Below are 18,481 nucleotides of genomic sequence, written 5' to 3' on the forward strand. Positions count from 1 at the left end.
GCAGCGCGAGGCTCCCCCGAGGCGGCGGCGCGTGGACTTGGGCAGGGAGGGGCGGGGGAGGGGCCCGGAGCGGAGAACGTTGGCCCCCGCCGGCCAACCGCAGGAGACAAACGGGCGCCGGGTCACAGAGGCGGGCGGGCTGAGCTCACAATCCCACAACAATCCCGCTGAGCGGCATGGAGAAAGGGGCGCAGGAGGAAACTCCCCGGGAGCCGGCCCGCCTCCTGCTGCACCCCGCGGCCTGGCAAGGCGCCGCCCCGCGCCTCGACCGCCTCCTCCTGCAGCCTCTGCCCGGACCGGCCAACCGGGAGGCACCGGCGCTGCTCTTCTTCCCCGCCAAGCCGCCCCCGACGCCACGAAAGGATGGCGAGGCGGGCGGGGGGCATCAGCAGGCCTCCCTGGCCGTCCCTTGTGCCGAGGGGAAGGAGGCCAAGGGCCCGCAAGTGAAGGCAGAAGAGCAAGAGGGCTCCGGAGGAGGAGGCGGCGGCACCGGCAGCAAGAAGAAAAGGGCGGAGCACAAGGCTGCCGCGGGTCGGCGGGGCGCCAAGGAGGAGGCTGGCCCCGGCGTCAAAGCGGAGGAGGAGGCCCAGGAGGAGGGAGGCTGCCCGGGGAAGGAGGCCGGCATCAAGACGGAGCTGGAGGAGCCGCCCGCGGGGGGCCTCAAGGAGGAGGAGCCGGAGATGGCGCCCGAGGCTCGGCCGCTCTCCAACGGGCCCGCCCCCGCCCCGCCCCACAAGGAGGCCCGGCCCAGCCAGCCCCCGGGGGCGCCGCCGCCGCCGGAGCTGAAGATCCCGCTGACGCTCCACCCGGTCCCGCCCGGGGCCAGGATCCAGTTCCAGGGCCCGCCTCCGCCCGAGCTCATTCGGGTCACCAAGGTGCCCGTGACACAAGTGCCCCTCAAAATGCAGTCCCTGCTGGAGCCCTCCGTCAAAATTGAGACGAAAGATGTGCCTCTCACAGTGCTGCCCTCAGACGCAGGTAGTAGAGAGATAAGGGGAGACAGGCCTCGCCACCTTGGCCTTTGGGTGCCCTTCCACACGGCCATATCACCCAGAATATCAAGGCAGGGAATCCCACAGTATCGGCTCTGCACTGGGATATCTGACTCCACACTGCCAAATATTTCAGTTCAAAGCAGATAACCAGCTGTGTGTAAGGGGCCTAGGACTCATTGCACAGGGAAGGAAGCATGGGAATCGAACCCTTCCCAGAGGACTTCTGGCCCCCTCAATGCAGTCGTTATTGACAAATGACTTCACCCACTCTCTGGGCACATATCCTTATGGCAAATGTGAATCTCCATGAACATGTGGAGACCACCTTTTGAAAACCACTAATCAAAAAAAGCATGCCCTTGTTAGAAGTCAACCCTCTGAACAAGGGATACTCACAAGCATTCATGTAATGGCACACTGGTAACACAGCTGTTAAACTGAAGAACCATGTCTTTAAACTGCCAAGGATAAAGACAAGTCACTACAAAAATATATTTGGTTAGTAGAGTTTAAAAGATGTTTTGTTGCAGTTGTCCAAAAGATATACAGTAGAATCTCGCTTATTCGACCTTCGCTTATTCAGCGTTCTTATTATCCAACACATTCTTCCTTTTGCTCGGATCCACAGTTGTTTCACTAGGCAGCAATGCGCAGCGGGCCAACACTCCCAACAACAACACAAGTGCAGCCACACTCCCAAACAAGTGCCAGACTTGTAAAGCATGATGTTTCGTGCTCAGTATGTAAAATCATAATGTAATTTGACATTTAATAGGCTTTTCCTTAATCCCTCTATATTATCCAACATTTTCATTTATCCAATGTTCTGCCGGCCCATTTATGTTGGATAAGTGAGACTCTACACTCCCTTGAAACCTCTTAGTTTAAAAAATGCACTCAGAGATGAAAAACAAAGTCTTCTTTGAAAAATAACCTATCTTGTTTACTCACAAACATCTTGTATTAATTCACCATATAGGCACATTTCTTATTAAAGTTCAGTTATAGATAGGATGTAGCTTCTCTCTGTGTTGAGTACATAGGATATCATTCTCAATCAATAGTCCACAATCTTTAGGTATAGTTGTACTCGCTGAAGTCCATAAGCATACTTGCATCCACCTCCACTGAGGTCTAAAGCAGACACTGAATACAAAACTGAGTCCTGAGTCTGGACATGCTCAGTACAATTATATGTCTAAAACCGCTCCCACACCAAAGAGGTCAGTCAAACTGGCAAATCAACATGCACATAGAATACAGTTTAGCTAATATATATATAACAAATAATGAAAGGCATGGGAGGTTGCTATTTCCAGCCTTAAGAAGCAATGTCAGGAGTGAGGAATATAGGGAATTGTAGTCCAGCAACATCTAGGGCCCTTCCACACAGCCCTATATCCCAGAATATCAAAGCAGAAAATCCCACAATATCTGCTTTGGATTGGGTTATCTGAGACCACACTGCTATATATTCCAGTTCAAAGCAGATAATGTGGGATTTTCTGCATTCATATTCTGGGATATAGGACTGTGTGGAAGGGCCCCTATGCCCCATCTACACAGCCATATAAACAAGTTTCTGAATGCAGACTAACTGCATTGAACTGAATTATATGTGTGTAATTGGATCCAGCCCTAGAGGCTTATCTCATGATGTCCCATTCAATGTCCCATTTTCTTCAAATACAAAATATAGAATTTCCCTAAATTAACAGCTCCTGGATAATATTTGACTTGCTGGTTATCCCAGGACCCTTCCACACAGCCCTATATCCCAGAATATCAAAGCAGAAAATCCCACATTACCTGAGTGTGGACTCAGATAACCCAGTTCAAAGCAGATATTGTGGGTTTTTCTGCCTTGATATTCTGGGATATAGGACTGTGTGGAAGGGCCCCCAAGCAAAGGTTATGGAAAAGACTCTTGTCACAATAAACCTCATCTCCAACTTTCAAAATAGTCTTTTCTGGAGCTTTCTATCATTGGTGGGGATGTACCACCACTTCTCTTTTAAATATGCTTACAATTTAGAAATTGTGATTACAGTAGAGTCTCACTAATCCAAGCCTCGCTTATCCAAGCCTCTGGATAATCCAAGCCATTTTTGTAGTCAATGTTTCCAATATATCGTGATATTTTGGTGCTAAATTCGTAAATACAGTAATTACAACATAACATTACTGCGTATTGAACTACTTTTTCTGTCAAATTTGTTGTATAACATGAAGTTTTGGTGCTTAATTTGTAAAATCATAACCTAATTTGATGTTTAATAGGCTTTTCCTTGATCAGTCCTTATAATCCAAGATATTCGCTTATCCAAGCTTCTGCCGGCCCGTTTAGCTTGGATTAGTGAGATTCTACTGTAATTACTTTTCAAACCATACAGAACAGAAATAACAATTCTGTGTCACTTTAAATTCTAGCTCTTGTGGCATCACTTCTCATGGCATTGCTTATATATATTTATTTATATATCTGGCTGGTGTTACACTTCAAAAATGTACCTGTCCCGACTAACATACAAATTCAGCTTAAGAACAGATCTACAGAACCTATCTCGTTCTTAACTTGAGGACTGCCTGTATGGTGTCATTTCATTGATGAACTATAGAAGTGTAATTCTAGAAAAAATAGAAGAAAGAAAAAAAGAAAGCGGTGTGTCATTTCAATATGTCTTGAAATGAAAATTTCCCTTGAGACATAAAATATTGTAACTGATGCTGGGAATTGCCAGGAAAGCAAACATGTTCAAAACACCAAGAACTACAGCAGCAAATATAGTATTTTGTTCCATTTGGAAGAGCTGTTAAAGAAACAAATTTACAAAAAAGAATAACTTTAGACCTCAACAGTAACAATACTGTTATGGAATGTGCTACTTTTTTCTAACAAGAACTGGAATATTTATCTTCAGTTGTCAAGGAAAAAAGATACAACAGAGCAATTACATTTGGAAAAAATAGTGATACATTTACCCTAGATTGAGTAAATAAATGTAACATTGTGCATAATTAAAGAGGAAACATTATTATAAGGTCATAGTTGCAGTCTATGTTATTGAAAAGATGGATGAATTGCTGCCCACTATTATACATAAAATTATATTATTGACTACATTGAGTAAATTACTCAGTGGGTTTATCTGAAATTTGACATGGAAAACATACTATACATCTCAGGATGGTCCTTATATCCATTGGAAATAAATTTGAGCATTGGAATGTGACTCTGGAGACCAAATCTCTGCTTGGCCACAAAAACTCAGTGGGTGATCTTGGGCAAGTCACATTCACTCAGCTTCAGAGGAAGAGAGTAGTAAACCCCTTCTGAACAAATTCTGCCAACAAAACCTCATGATAGAGTTGCCATAAATCAGAAATGACTTGACACGGCAGCAACAACAAAGCTACAGTGACAGCCCCCATAGATTTGGGTATTGGTCTAGGACTCTAAGGCCCCTTCCACACAGCTGAATAAAATCCCACATTATCTGCTTTGGACTGGGATATAGGGGTGGCAGTGTGGATTCAGATAATCCAGTTCAAAGCAGATATTGTGGGTTATTCTGCCTTGATATTCTGGGTTAATGTGGCTGTGTGGAAGGGCCCTGGGAGACATGAGCAGATGTCTATTTGGTTATGGAAATCCATTGAGATTTTGAGCAAGTCACATTCTTAGCCTGAGAAGAAAACAATGGTCAACGCCCTCAGGGCAAATCTTTCTAGAAGAAGCCCATGATAGGATTGACTTAGGGTTGCCATTAATCAGAAATTCTTATTTGAAGGGACAATGTCTTAATTTTGTTCCTTACCATTATTACAAGAAAGAAAATGTAGTATAGCTATAATATATCTCTGGGTACAATTGAGGATCTTTGCTTACTGTAAAATGAATTCTCATGGATATGGAAGTAGTGTGACCAAAAAACAACACAAGGTGGAGCTATGGTTTATAAAATGAGTAGCATCAGAACACTTTTAGTCTTAGTGAAGTCTCACAGTTTAGCCTTTTACTTTCTCTCATACAAGTGGATGGTTGAATTTGTCTCCTAGGGGTAGGTGAGCTGTAAGATGGGGTCCCTGTTGGGTGGTGGAGAAAAGCTGCCATATATTCTTCTGCCTAGTATCTCATCCCGCATTGCCAGAAGATTACATCAGACACATGGTGTTTATCTAGGCACAGTGAAAATTAGTCCTTTTAGTCTCCAGTTGTCTGCAACATGCAAAATTAAATACAATATTCTGCTTACAATAATTATGAACATGTTCCTGTATAGGTATATGAAGTAGAAAGAAACCAGTAATCCAAAATAAGGACAATTAGTTTGATTAGCATGAAAGGAGGGTCTCAAAATCAGTATGCATTACAGTTCCGCTGTAACTCTTACAATATTAAAATTCATAGAATCATAGAATCATAGAATAGTAGAGTTGGAAGAGACCTCATGGGCCATCCAGTCCAACCCCCTGCCAAGAAGCAGGAAATCGCATTCAAAGCATCCCCGACAGAAGGCCATCCAGCGTCTGCTTAAAAGCCTCCAAAGAAGGAGCCTCCACCACACTTCGGGGCAGAGAGTTCCACTGCCGAACAGCCCTCACAGTGAGGAAGTTCTTCCCGATGTTCAGGTGGAATCTCCTTTCCTGTAGTTTGAAGCCATTGTTCCACATCCTAGTCTGCGAGGCAGCAGAAAACAAGCTTGCTCCCTCCTCCCTATGACTTCCCCTCACATATTTGTACATGGCTATCATGTCTCCTCTCAGCCTTCTCTTCTGCCGGCTAAACATGCCCAGTTCTTTAAGCCACTCCTAATAGGGCTTGTTCTCCAGACCTTTGATCATTTTAGTTGCCCTCCTCTGGACGCTTTCCAGCTTGTCAACATCTCCCTTCAACTGTGGTGCCCAGAATTGGACGCAGTATTCCAAGTGTGGTCTGACCAAGGCAGAATAGAGGGGTAGCATGACTTCCCAGGATCTAGACGCTATACCCCTATTGATGTAGGCCAAAATCCCTTTGGCTTTCTTAGCAGCTGCATCACATTGTTGGCTCATGTTTAACTTGTTGTCCACAAGGACTCCAAGATCTTTTTCACATATACTGCTGTCTAGCCAGGCGTCCCCCATTCTGTATCTTTGCATTCCACTAATTATACAGAGATTAAGCTATATTTTATTTAAATGGATGGGTTAAAATAGAAATATTTTCATAATATTATGTTGTTCAACTTGCATTAATTATTTTTGAAGTGAATGCATCTTTGTGTAATTGTTGTTTGTATATTGTGCCAAGAGGATGTAAGAGAATGCCATCCAGAGCATTGGATGCCATTCTTTTCATCTGCAAGATATAGCCACACTTTCCTAAAATCACCATCCCCCTTTCCACTATTATTCATTTAATTTGCAAGGGCAGAAAAAAAATTAGATTTCAAATTTGGATTCAGTTGAATTTAAACTCTACCTTTTATAGGTAGAAGGACTCCATTCACAGAAGGTGCCTTCATCTAACTTTTGAAAGCCCTTCTTATTACCCTTCCTACTGACCCCTACGCATTCAGCAGAGTCTTGATATAGAAACTCCCTCCCCTCTTTCTACCCAAAGCAGCCCCTTCAACAAACCAGCTGCACTCACTAGCCGGATGCAAACTGTGATCGCATCTCTTGTCCCTTTGATTTTGTTTTTAAAAAAATAATAATTTCCATTTCAGAAATCTAGCATGTACTCCTAAACACACTTTTTTGGGAATAAATTCCACTGAACACAGCAGGAGAGTCATCTGACTAAGCACATATAGATTTGTGACAATGTTAATGAGGCAGCTTCTAAAAAGGGAAAAGTTACACAAACTAATCTAATCCTTTATTTCTTAATAATTTGTCAAATTAGAGTCAAAGAAGCTCATGTAAGAGCCTTAAAATAACTGAGGCGAGGAGTTAATATTTGCTTCAAACAACTGATATACACAAACCCTATATTGTATTTCAAGTCTACAAAACAATTCATGATGTAGTATTCAGGAGTTGCTTTTCAAGTAAAACTAGTTAAAAATTCTGTGAATTCATATAAATCGATTCATGGTTATTTGGCTTCTAGCCTTTTAATTCTGTCATTTATATTGAATGAATCTGATATTATTAGCATATACTTTCATTTGGAGTATGATCTGTATTATCCAGTATAACAATAATTAAGCTTCTTAGCACATTAATCCATATTTATTCATTGTAGGCATACCAGATACTCCATTTAGCAAAGACAGAGATGGTCATGTCAAACGTCCTATGAATGCATTCATGGTTTGGGCAAGGATTCACCGGCCTGCTTTAGCCAAAGCTAATCCTGCTGCCAATAATGCAGAAATAAGTGTTCAACTTGGATTAGAGTGGAATAAACTCACAGAAGAACAGAAGAAACCTTATTATGATGAAGCTCAGAAGATTAAAGAAAAACACAGAGAAGAATTTCCTGGTATAATTTTTTTAACATATCTCCCAACATCTACTTGTCATGGTAGAACATTCTGAAACAGGGTCAGATGATCAAAAAATAGAATAGACAGAAAATACAGATGAAACAGTGAGACATTTCTTCAAAGATGCCAGTTTTGTCACACATCTGTACACAGAAAAATAATCCTTTCCCTCCAATTCTTCTCAGGGTCTGACATTTTAAAAACTACTTTGTAAGGGGCTGCTTTATAAAATTTGTAATAATTGGATATATAGATTCTGCATATGTGCCTTTATACAACTTAATTCTGAGTACCGATATGATTTAGTGGTTTGAGCATTGAACTTTAACTGGAGACTAGGATTAAAATCCCCACTGAGCCATGGAGTCCCACTGGGTGACCTTGGGTGAGTCATACTTTTTCATCCTCAGGAAGGTAAAAGCAAAGGCAAATGCCATCCGAACAGATCTTACCAAGAAAAGCCAATCGTCACCATAAGACAGAAATGCATTGAAGGCACACAACTAGTACAGGGCCAGATTTCTTTAAGCAAATGATGCTAAAAACCAGCCCATTTCAGGCTGCACCCATCTATTCATCAGACAAAATTCTACAGAATGAAGAGTAACTTTACAACAATTAAAATATGTAACCACATACATAAGTGCAACCAGACATAATTAATATTGTTTGCAGTATTGATTTTCAATTTGTTTCTAATAGATATTCAGGAGATATTGCTATAGATATCAGGACTACAGTGTGGGAAAGGTTCCGCCATCTCTTCTATAGATATGTGTTGCTACTTCTAATATTATTTTTAAAATAATTAAAGAGTAGAAAGTAATATGGGCAAAATAGGCTTCACCTAATATATGTAAGCATTATATTTTTGCTATGGCAAATCTGAGGATTATTTATTTTTGCTGGCCTTTCTCACCCTTCCTACCCCAAGCTTATCTGTTTGCTATGGGTTAATCCAATAGTAGACAAGTACGTATTTCTGTCCACAGATGTTGCCTTTCTACTACCTAAAGCACTGTGTATCTTATATATGTTCTATAGGATCTGCCCCCAACCCTTTAGTGCAGATTTGGGGTGAACAGGGTGAAGTGAAAATTCAAACCTTTGTAAACTATCAGTGCATATATTAATGCCCAGGGTACTAATTATACATCAATAAAAACATTTGCCAAATTGCCTTTGGTTTCTTTAGCATGAAGGAAATTACTAAAACAATTTATTGACATATAAAGAATTAGATGTAAACCTTGCTCAATGTTTACAGCAGCACGATGTAAACAAGTAGTAGCATTGGCAAAGTAAAGTTCTGTGCTTGCTTTGCAACTACTATCTAATTGTAAAATAAGACAGGGTATATTGGAGTGACTAATATATATGAAAATGGAAAGGGAAGAGCTACACCTAGAAAAGTATTTCCTTTCTGAGAGCCTGCAAAGCATTCCTAAACATGCTGCTAATTAGTAACTTATTCATTTACAAACACTTCATATTTTAACCCAAACCTGTGTGAAGAGAAATTATTATTATTATTATTATTATTATTATTATTATTATTATTATTATTATTATATCCTGCTTTGTATCTCCTGCAGGAGACTCAAAGCAGCTTTACATAAAAGCATCAGCATAGAATTTAAAATATACTAATATGCAAACATTAAAACAGGATTAAATATAAACAGTATTAGAAAGTTCACTTTCCATACCTTTTTCTTAGAATTAAAATGCTATCAGTTTTAATGATTAAATATGCATAATTACATGGGGTTTTTTTATAGCAGTAAACCAGTGAACATAGTCTTTTATATTCCCACAGGCTGGGTTTACCAACCACGTCCAGGCAAAAGGAAGCGGTTCCCATTAACGGTATCCACTGTATTCTCCGGCACTACTCAGAATATCATTGCTACAAGCCCAATGACTGCCTCCACTGTCTTTACTGGAACATCTCAGAATATTATTACTACAAATCCAACTACTATTTACCCTTTCCGATCACCCACCTACTCTGTGGTGATACCGAACGTGCAGAACAGCATTGGACACCCAGTCTGTGAGTTCATTCCAATAGTTTATGTGAGTTCTTTAGATGATAAGAACTACAAAATTCAATCTGTTTATAGTAAGTATGATCAAGTACAAAGTTGAAAACAGTAAAATATTACCAACAAAATATATAGTAAAATTCATTGGCAAAGATTACATGTAACCATTATTTGGCAGTTGCATAATCAGTTATGAGAATGATTCTTTTTAACAGTGCAAGATGTATTTTGTGATCCTTAAAACATTATCTTGTCCTTATTAATGAACTCTCGGGTTTATAAGGGAACAACTTTTTCATCCTTTTCCAGCTCACCACTCTCCATCTTAATCTTTTATTGGCTTCATGCAGAAGAAAAAAGAGAGGCACACCTGCTTTGCTCTATTTATGCACTGTGTTTTTCCAGACTGAACATGGTTTTTAAGGCTCCAATGAAGAAATAAAAGTTCTTCCTCGCAACCTAGAAGATCTTTCAGACTGTGTGTTCTACCAGCCGCTCCTAAATCCAGCTATATTTTAAAGACTGCATCTAAAATACATTGTCTCCAGGCATCTCGAGTCAGTGCCTTTCAGCTGAGCTGACTCTGGCCATTCCATCTCCTTTCCTGTCAGAAAAAGCAATACCCCTTCAGGAGCTGATGCATCAAGGTTCTCCTTTTGTCTTGAAGAATTCTTCCTTCAAGGCTGCATAGGCAACTCAAGCCAGTAGCTCCTGGCAGACGTGATTGCTCTCTCCTCATGTTATCATATGTAAACTTGCCCACTAGAATGTCTGAGAGTGCAGAACCAAGTGTCTTTCACAATGGTATTTACTACTAGGAAATATCATGGAAATATGACTGAAAAAAAGATGAGACAGTCATGACTGGATTATGGTTCTGTGAGAATTAGCTTAAAATGTGCGTGAGTGAACTATAGTGTATACCACAACAAACCCTTGGCTGCAAGCAGTCTGAACCCAGTTTATCACTGCTGGATCGTCATCCTTAACTGGGCTATTCTTTGTTGCCACTGCAACCAGTTATGGAGCTTCTGAGAGCTTCTGGTTCATGTCAAGCACCTTTGCTCTCATCAAAGGAGGGTGATTCAGCAAAGATACCTGGTGACAGCCAGGAGCTATCCAGTGCTCTGTGGCTAGCTGCCGCTGCAGCAAAAAAATAGCCCAGGTAAATTCCATCCTGTTTCCCCATGTCACAGAACACAGGAAAAAGAGGATGGTGGAAGTGGCCCTTTACAGCTGGTCCACCTGTTCACACCAACCAGCCTAACATGTAGTGCTAATCTATTAATATTGGTTATAACTTAAGTTAGATGATTTTATACCATATTATGGGCCAGAGGTCTCTGGACGATATGAACATTCAGGCTCTTAGGGGTTTCTAGTCAGGGTAAACAGGCACCTTGTCTCACACATTCAGTTTGTTCAATTTCCATTTTTGGCTTCATTGGGCATAGAATTTTAGAGAATTAGATTGATGTTGCATCAGAAAAAGATGAATTTAAATCTCAGAGGCTGTGGCCTCTCTTTACTGACTGCTCAGCTCAGTGTGGAAAGCAATCAGCCCTGTGACAGCTAAACACCACACAGGACTTTACCCCGGGTTAATCTAATTTGGGGGATAATCCTCAAGCAAGAATTGGGTTTCCCCCGGATTTAGGGTCCTAAGTAGAACTGGCTGAAGCTATTTTCAGAGCCATGCCACACTCCCCGGACCCCTTCCCCTTTTTCAGTACTGGCTACAACAGCAACGTGGTGTTGGGGCTCAGCAACAAGATGCTAGCGATGCTTGGGATTCTGCCTTGTGGATGAGGGGAATAATGGATTTTTCACTGAGTCTGTGTGTGATCAGGCTGAATCACAGATAGAAATGCAGTCTGTATATCAGAGTGAAGGGCCGACAGCTATAGAAGAGATGGAAGATGTTTGGGATTGTCTCTCTTGAGAATCAGCCTTCAGAGCCCCTGATAGCATAGAGGCTATCATAGAGGCTATTAAAGCCTTGCGACTTGAAGGTTGAGTTGCTGACCCAAAGGCTGCCAGGTTCGAATCCAACCTCGAGAGAGTGCGGATGAGCTCCTGCTATCAGCTCCAGCTCCATGTGGGGACATGAGAAAAGCCTCCCACAAGGATGGTAAAAAACATCAAAACATCCGGGTATCCCCTGGGCAACAGACGGCATATTCTTTCACACCAGAAGCGACTTGCAGTTTCTCAAGTCACTCCTGACATGAAAAAAAGCCTTCAGAGGATGGAGAGTTCCTCAGTGATATAAGATTAGATATCCACTCAGAAAGAGCAAAGGAAAGGTTAATTAGAAGGTCAGAATGACTTTGTGAGAAACAGTCCTTGAAACCAAGGTGCAGAAGGGATGATCTCATGGCTTCTTGGTCAGGTTTGAGCTTAAATTAAGAGCTGGTTTCTTGGTCTTTTCAGAGCAAACAATGTTGCTTTATAATCTAGTTCATATTTAGCTCTCAAATTGCCTATGTTCCTGGAATAGTTTTGTCTTGGTAAAGTTCCTGTTTTCATGCCTATGGATTAATGTTGATGTTCCCGTTTCATGCTTATAGATTTATGGATTTTTCCCCCTATTCTCTTGAGTTCATGGATTTCATGTACCTTGCCTTCATGGATTATTTGTACCTTGCTGTCTTGGACTATTGATCTTTGTACTTTGGACTACTGTTATTTCATAGCAACTTTCTATTGCTTTTGGGAATTGCCATTTTCCCGTTTGTACATACTTTACAAAAAAATAAACTGTAGTTAGCTACTTCTGGACTCGGTGTGGTGCTGGGTGAAAAGGTGTTCCACAGCTAGAGTGAAACACATGGCCACCTACCTGATCCTAGAATTCTCCTTCCTATTACTGGGTTGTGTGACCCAAAGGAAAATGTGAGAAGGGCATACACAATCCAGTAGCAGTTTTTCTTCTCCCTCCTTACATCTCCCATCACAGGTCACACAACACAGTAGTAGGAGGGAGAATCCCTCAGGATTAGGTAGGTGGCTATGCCAGCAGCAAGATTGAGGGTGGCAGTTGGGCTCCAGCCCAGCCACGCCAAACCAGCTCAGACACTAGATCAGGCCCTCTTTACTTGTCAGTGTAAAACTGCCTCTTGTCTTACAAACTATGGCAGTGGTTTCATGGAGTGAATGAATCCATTGGTAAATTAGTCTTCTTTTCCTACTGCCTTCCACTTTTCTTGGTATTATAATCTTTTCCAATTAGTTTAGTTGTCTCATGATATGTCCAAAGTATGATCATTTTGGTTTCTAATAAAGTTCAGGCTTGCTTTGCTATCAAACCATTTGTTTTCCCCCTTTCACAAATCTTGGTACTTGTAGAACATATCTCCAGCACCATATTTTGAATGAGTTGATTTTCTTTCTATTAACTGTCCTCATTGTTTAGTTTTCATATCATTCAATGCTATTCATACCATAGTATTTCTGAGTATCCTGATTTTGGGATTTAATAATAAATCTTTTCTCTTGAGGATTTTATATGTTTCCCTCATACCTGCCCTTTCATGTCTAGTCTTTTTCTTATTTCTTCACTGCAGCTTCTGCTTTATTTAATGACTGAGCCAAGTTGTTGAAGATTTTCACGGGTTCTGATGTCTTCATTACATACTTTCAAATTATGTAAATCATTATCTTTTTCTTAATGTTCAGCTATACCTCTGATTTTGCAGTTTCTTTCTTAACTTTTCTTCAGTATTTGTTCCAAGACTGTGCTATCTGCTTCTAGTACAGGTTGAGTATTCTTTATCTGGAAATCCTAAATACTCTTTAATCCAGAATTGTCCACATGAGTGACAACTTTGCTTTCTGATGGTTCAATATACAGAAAATTTGTTCCATGCACAAAATCAGGATATGAAATAATATTTTTGTGCATGGAATAAAAAGTGGTATATATGAAACATAAACGAGTTTCATGTTTAGACTTGGGTCTCATTTCCAAGATATCTCATTATGTATATGAAAATATTTTTTAAAACCCCAAAATCTACTACATGAATTATGTATTGAGATCTTTAGGGGAAACCCTTCTTTCTGTTTTGCCAGCTTCACATATGCTCTCTTCTGTGCAGCTGCTACCAGGCCCTGGAACTCCATTTCCAGAAACAGACTTAATATACTGGAGTTTTATTTATGTTGTAGTAGCTGTCGTTTTAAATAGTTTGATTTTAACTGTTTTTAATTTTCTGATAATTTAATTATTTTTTTATTTTGTGTGCAGTGATTTTATAATGGTAGATGTTTTAACTATTGTAAACTGCTTTGTGTCCCAAACTCTAGAAAAGGTGGGGCATAATTAAATATAACAACAATATCATTAACATCCCTATAGCTGTTTTATTCAAAATCATTGCAAATGTTGACTAATGACAAATATTGATTCACAGAAAAAGAAATGGTAATGTCAAGAGAGATAAACTATGTTTTTAATATGTTAAAATATATGTTTATACATTTATTTTAGAAATTTTGTGTTATCACGAATTAAATAAAATGGGAACTTCTAACCTTTATGACTGATTATTTCTCATCTCCAAAGGTGAAGCCCCTTCTACTATCCAGCTGCCAACTCCTTCTGTTCAGCATCCAGGCCCTATTACGCTGTTCCAGCCTAATGTGGGAAGCACAACACCGCTGGCTGCCCCAACGGGAAATCTTCCAATTCGCCCAGTGCTTCAGCCTCCACGTTTTGCTGCACCCTCACCAACAGAAGCTCACCATGTGTCTTCAGGAACAAATTGCTCTATAAAGAGACCCAACCAAATTTCCATAGAGAGTGCAAGCAGGAACCTGAACAATACAAGCACTGCACATTCCAGATACAGTGTCTCAAATAGTCAACCCCCTAAGGAGTACTCAGGTGTTTCTTCTTGTTCTAGAAATGGACCCATTCCTCAAGCACCACCTCCCATCCCACATCCCCATGTTTATCAGCCTCCTCCCATTGGTCATCCAGCTACTCTGTTTGGAGCAACTCCTCGGTTTTCGTTTCATCATCCTTACTTTTTACCTGGACCCCATTATTTCCCATCAAGGTAATACTGTTATTTACATAAAGTCAAGATTTTTATGTAGCCATAGATATTTTCCATGAAAGGAGTCACAAACATACATATACACACACTCACACACACTCACACATGTACATGGCTGCTCAACCTCTCTTTTTCTGATTTTCTCCTTTCTGACCTCAAACTTTTGAGATGATTCTTCCTTCATATTTTCCTGCTCACAAACTAATCCACTTCAGTGAATGCATCTGTTGAAGTGGACTCCAGTCCACAAAAATGCATTGTGGTTTGTTCTTAAGTAGTTTTCAGCTTATGGTGACCCTAAGGCAAACCTATCATAGGATTTTGTTGGCAGGATTTGTTCAGAGGGGGAGTGCCTTTATATTCCTCTGAGGCTGAGAATGTCATTTGTACAAGGACACCTAGTAGGTTTCCATGCCTAAGCAAAGGGGATTTGACATTTGTCTATGGTTCAACCACATCACACTGTGTCTCATAGACGTGAATGCCATAAGAAATGTGTTGATCTGAAAGGACCTACAACGTTTCTGCTGTTTTTGCTGCAAGAGTAAGAATATTTTCTGATGGTTAGTTTTATTTTGTTTTGTTTTTTTAATTATCTTGTCCTTTCCCATTTATGGAATCAGAGTTAACACCTCCCATTTAGACCAATCCTATGTTTTTCCACCATTTTTTCTATGTGTTTGCCTTTGTACAAAGTCTGGTATGGACTTAGAGAGCCACACAATATTTGTTAATTAGTCCTAGGAACCTTTTGTCTGGAAGCAGCCTAATATGGCCAGTGTTCTGGAAACAGATAAGCCTTGTCTACAGAGGCTAAACCAAATGTTTTGAGGAAATAGGGATTTCTAATAGTGGCATCCATCTTGTGGAATATTTCATTTGCAGAGTTGCAGCAGGTCAATTCAGTGCTCATTTGTATATGTCTTTTGCTTCTATTGGAAGTAGAAAATTAACAAACTCACCTACTACAATATAGATTTTGTTGGTTTTTATGTTGTTTATTTTATTTTTAGTTATTTTCCATTGTATGAACCATCTTATGTGCATTGGATTATTTATTAAATAAAAGGATCTGTATTAAAACTATTAAAATATTAAAAAGTAACTGATGGACAGGTAGGCAAGTAGCCTTGCCACTGTTTATTTGGCTAGGGCCAATTAGCTGCTAAATTCTTCTGACAAGTTGGTGCCTATCTCAGAAAAATATTCCATTTTTATGCCACTCTGTCACATTTTTCTGACTGATTTAGATTCTATTTATTTAGATATTTATTTTATGACTTGAGCCTATGACCAAAGGAAATCTGCTTTAGTTCAGTTTATTTCTAGATTTAAAGATAGGCTGTACTTTATTTCATTCCTATAGCAAAAGCCTTTATGTAACACCTCTGTGTTTTTTTGCAGCACGTGTCCGTACAGTCGCCCTCCGTTTGGCTATGGGAACTTCCCCAGCTCCATGCCTGAATGCCTTGGCTTCTATGAAGACCAGTATCAAAAGCATGAGGCAATGTTTTCGGCTCTGAACAGAGACTATCCTTTTAGAGAATACCCTGATGAGCACACGCATAGTGAAGACTCCCGGAGCTGTGAGAGCTTGGAAGGGGCATCCTATTATAGCAGTCACAGTCAGACTGAAGAAGAATATTTAAACCCAATGCCACAGTTGGACATTGGGGCCCTTGAGAATGTTTTTACTGCAACTCCATCCACACCTTCCAGTGTACAGCAAGTCAATGTGACTGATAGCGATGATGAGGAAGAAGGGAAGGTTTTGCGAGATCTGTAATTTAAAAAAACAAAACCAAATGACAGTATCTAGCATACTTTTTTTTAAAAAAAACATAAAATAAACTATGTTGGTCATATAACACAATTTTAGTGAGTGTGGTCAAGAAGATGTAACAAGCCAAGGTTGCTGTAAAGATATTACAACACGGGAGATTCCAGCAGAGTGCTTCCTTATAGTAACTGTATGTTACTCATTACATCTTCTTTCAGGTGAAGGCAGCTCATGTGATTGTGCAGCTTGTTTAATATATTTTAAGTAGCAATTTCATAGACAATATGCCAGATGTTCCTAATCAATACTGCACTGAACAAAAATAGCTGATCTGTACTGCAGATTCAGTTTTCACACAGATAACTTATAGGCATGGCAACTCGCACAGTGTCAGTGTGATACTGGTAAAATATACAGTAGCCTTCCCTTAAACCTGGTGTCTTATATAATCATCAGTGTTATTAGAGTTACATACCATTTAAAGAGGGTCGGGGGGAGCAGAGTTCACTTTCCTAACCCAACAAGATTTAGCATTGTACTCCTAGGTGTTAAAGTGGGGGAGGGGAAATATAGCGATCTTTTAAGGGATTAAATTATCTCGTTTGCATATTTTGCCAAGAACACAGACTGTTACATTTCAGACAAGAGAAAGCTTTTACAATTTTAATATTTGTCCTTTGGTTTAAATAATAATATTTTTTTAAATGAAAATAACATGCAGTTTTAGAATCCAATTTATATTTAAGATGAAAACTGTTATGTAAAGCACCCTCTTATGGGTTGCATATTTAAAATCCATATAAATTGTACTGTTAAATGTTTGTAAGAATAAGTAAAGTTGAATCTAGCTCTATGTTGCACACAAGTCTGCTATGATTCTGTATCAGAGTACTATCAATAGTCATTACTCAAACATACATTTTTAAAATGTAGTGTTTGAAAAACAGTTGTAAAATATGAAATATTCCTAAAGTATTCTTGTTTTTTTTTAAGAAGGGAAAGGTTGGTAATACATTTGTTCCACTTTTGTAACATTAAAATAAAATCACATGAACTATGTGTTGTTAGCTCTATATGTTGCTGCTAATTATGAATTGTCGTTATTGTGTGCCGTCAAGTCTTTTCTGACTTATGGCAACCTTAAGGTGACCCTATCATGAGGTTTTCTTGGCACAATTTGTTCAGAAGTGGGTTTGCAATTACCTTCCTCTGAGGCCAAGAGAATATGACTTGCCCTCTTCATAGTGTTCCCTAGCTGAATGGTAATTTTAACCGCAGTTCCTAGAGTCATAGTATAATGCTTAAACCACTGTACTGTGCTAAATATTAACATCTTAATATCAATTTAAGGATATTAACTGCAAAAAGAAAAGAAAATGACCACTTCAAGGGTTATACAAAGAATATGTCTCTCTCATTCATATATATGTGTGTGTGTGTGTGTGTGTGTGTGTGTGTTAAAAGCCATGTAGAAGGCAAATAGTAAGTATGGTAACCTCTACTGGAGTGGAAAAATCTAGGATTGAAAGTTTGTATATTTTAATAATAACGTTGTTGAAACATTCTACTTATGGTGAGTAATAGTATTTTATCCTCCTCACTGTATCTTTATAGTAACCTTATATTTTTGATACAACAAAACTGCAATGTTATTTCATCTATAGGTAGGGCATATGCGAAAATTTTGTTGGTTGAAGGCCAAGCTTGCGGGACTTAAGGCTGCAAACTCTAAATCTCCCTTTTCCATTGTGCTTTATTGATAGTGCTTTTTGGAGGTGGGTATTAATAGCTTGAAATATGCCTTAGCTTCTAAATAGAAATGTTATTGAAAATTAACCCTCAAGAATTCTTGTGGGCAAATGTGCCATTTCCCACATAACTAAGCTCCTAAAGTATAAAACAGCTGTCAAATCATTCTCTTAACTGGGCTATAACCACCTGTCTTGCCCCCACTCTTTTTTAAAAAATGAACTGTTGTGCTTGTTAGTGGGGAGCAGTCATTGATTTGTTACAGCTTTATCCATTCAGACAGAAGGGCAGGCTGTGCTTTTCTACTATGTCCATGAGTCTAGCTGGACTTTCTTTTTATGTGCCTATTTCCTCTTTCTTTGGTTTAGAC

General features: G+C 39.7%; 1 protein-coding gene across 2 annotated transcripts; it reads left to right on the forward strand.

Annotated features, from left to right (window-relative positions):
• The first annotated feature begins 39 nt into the window (after positions 1-39).
• On the forward strand, positions 40-17,421 carry sox30 (SRY-box transcription factor 30). Of its 2 annotated transcripts, XM_003223478.3 has the most exons (5): positions 46-978; positions 7,228-7,467; positions 9,291-9,527; positions 14,087-14,582; positions 15,987-17,421. In XM_003223478.3, exons 1-5 carry the CDS (start codon positions 177-179, stop codon positions 16,366-16,368), a joined length of 2,157 nt encoding a protein of 718 aa, XP_003223526.2. In that variant the 5' UTR covers positions 46-176; the 3' UTR covers positions 16,369-17,421. The 2 variants fall into 2 exon arrangements, with proteins under 2 accessions (XP_016850571.2, XP_003223526.2); XM_016995082.2 differs by lacking the exon at positions 15,987-17,421 and having other exon boundaries at positions 40-978; positions 9,291-9,550; positions 14,087-14,432.
• The last annotated feature ends 1,060 nt before the right edge of the window (positions 17,422-18,481 follow it).

This window comes from Anolis carolinensis, chromosome 2 (genome assembly GCF_035594765.1).
Source record: "Anolis carolinensis isolate JA03-04 chromosome 2, rAnoCar3.1.pri, whole genome shotgun sequence".
NCBI lineage: Eukaryota > Metazoa > Chordata > Lepidosauria > Squamata > Dactyloidae > Anolis > Anolis carolinensis.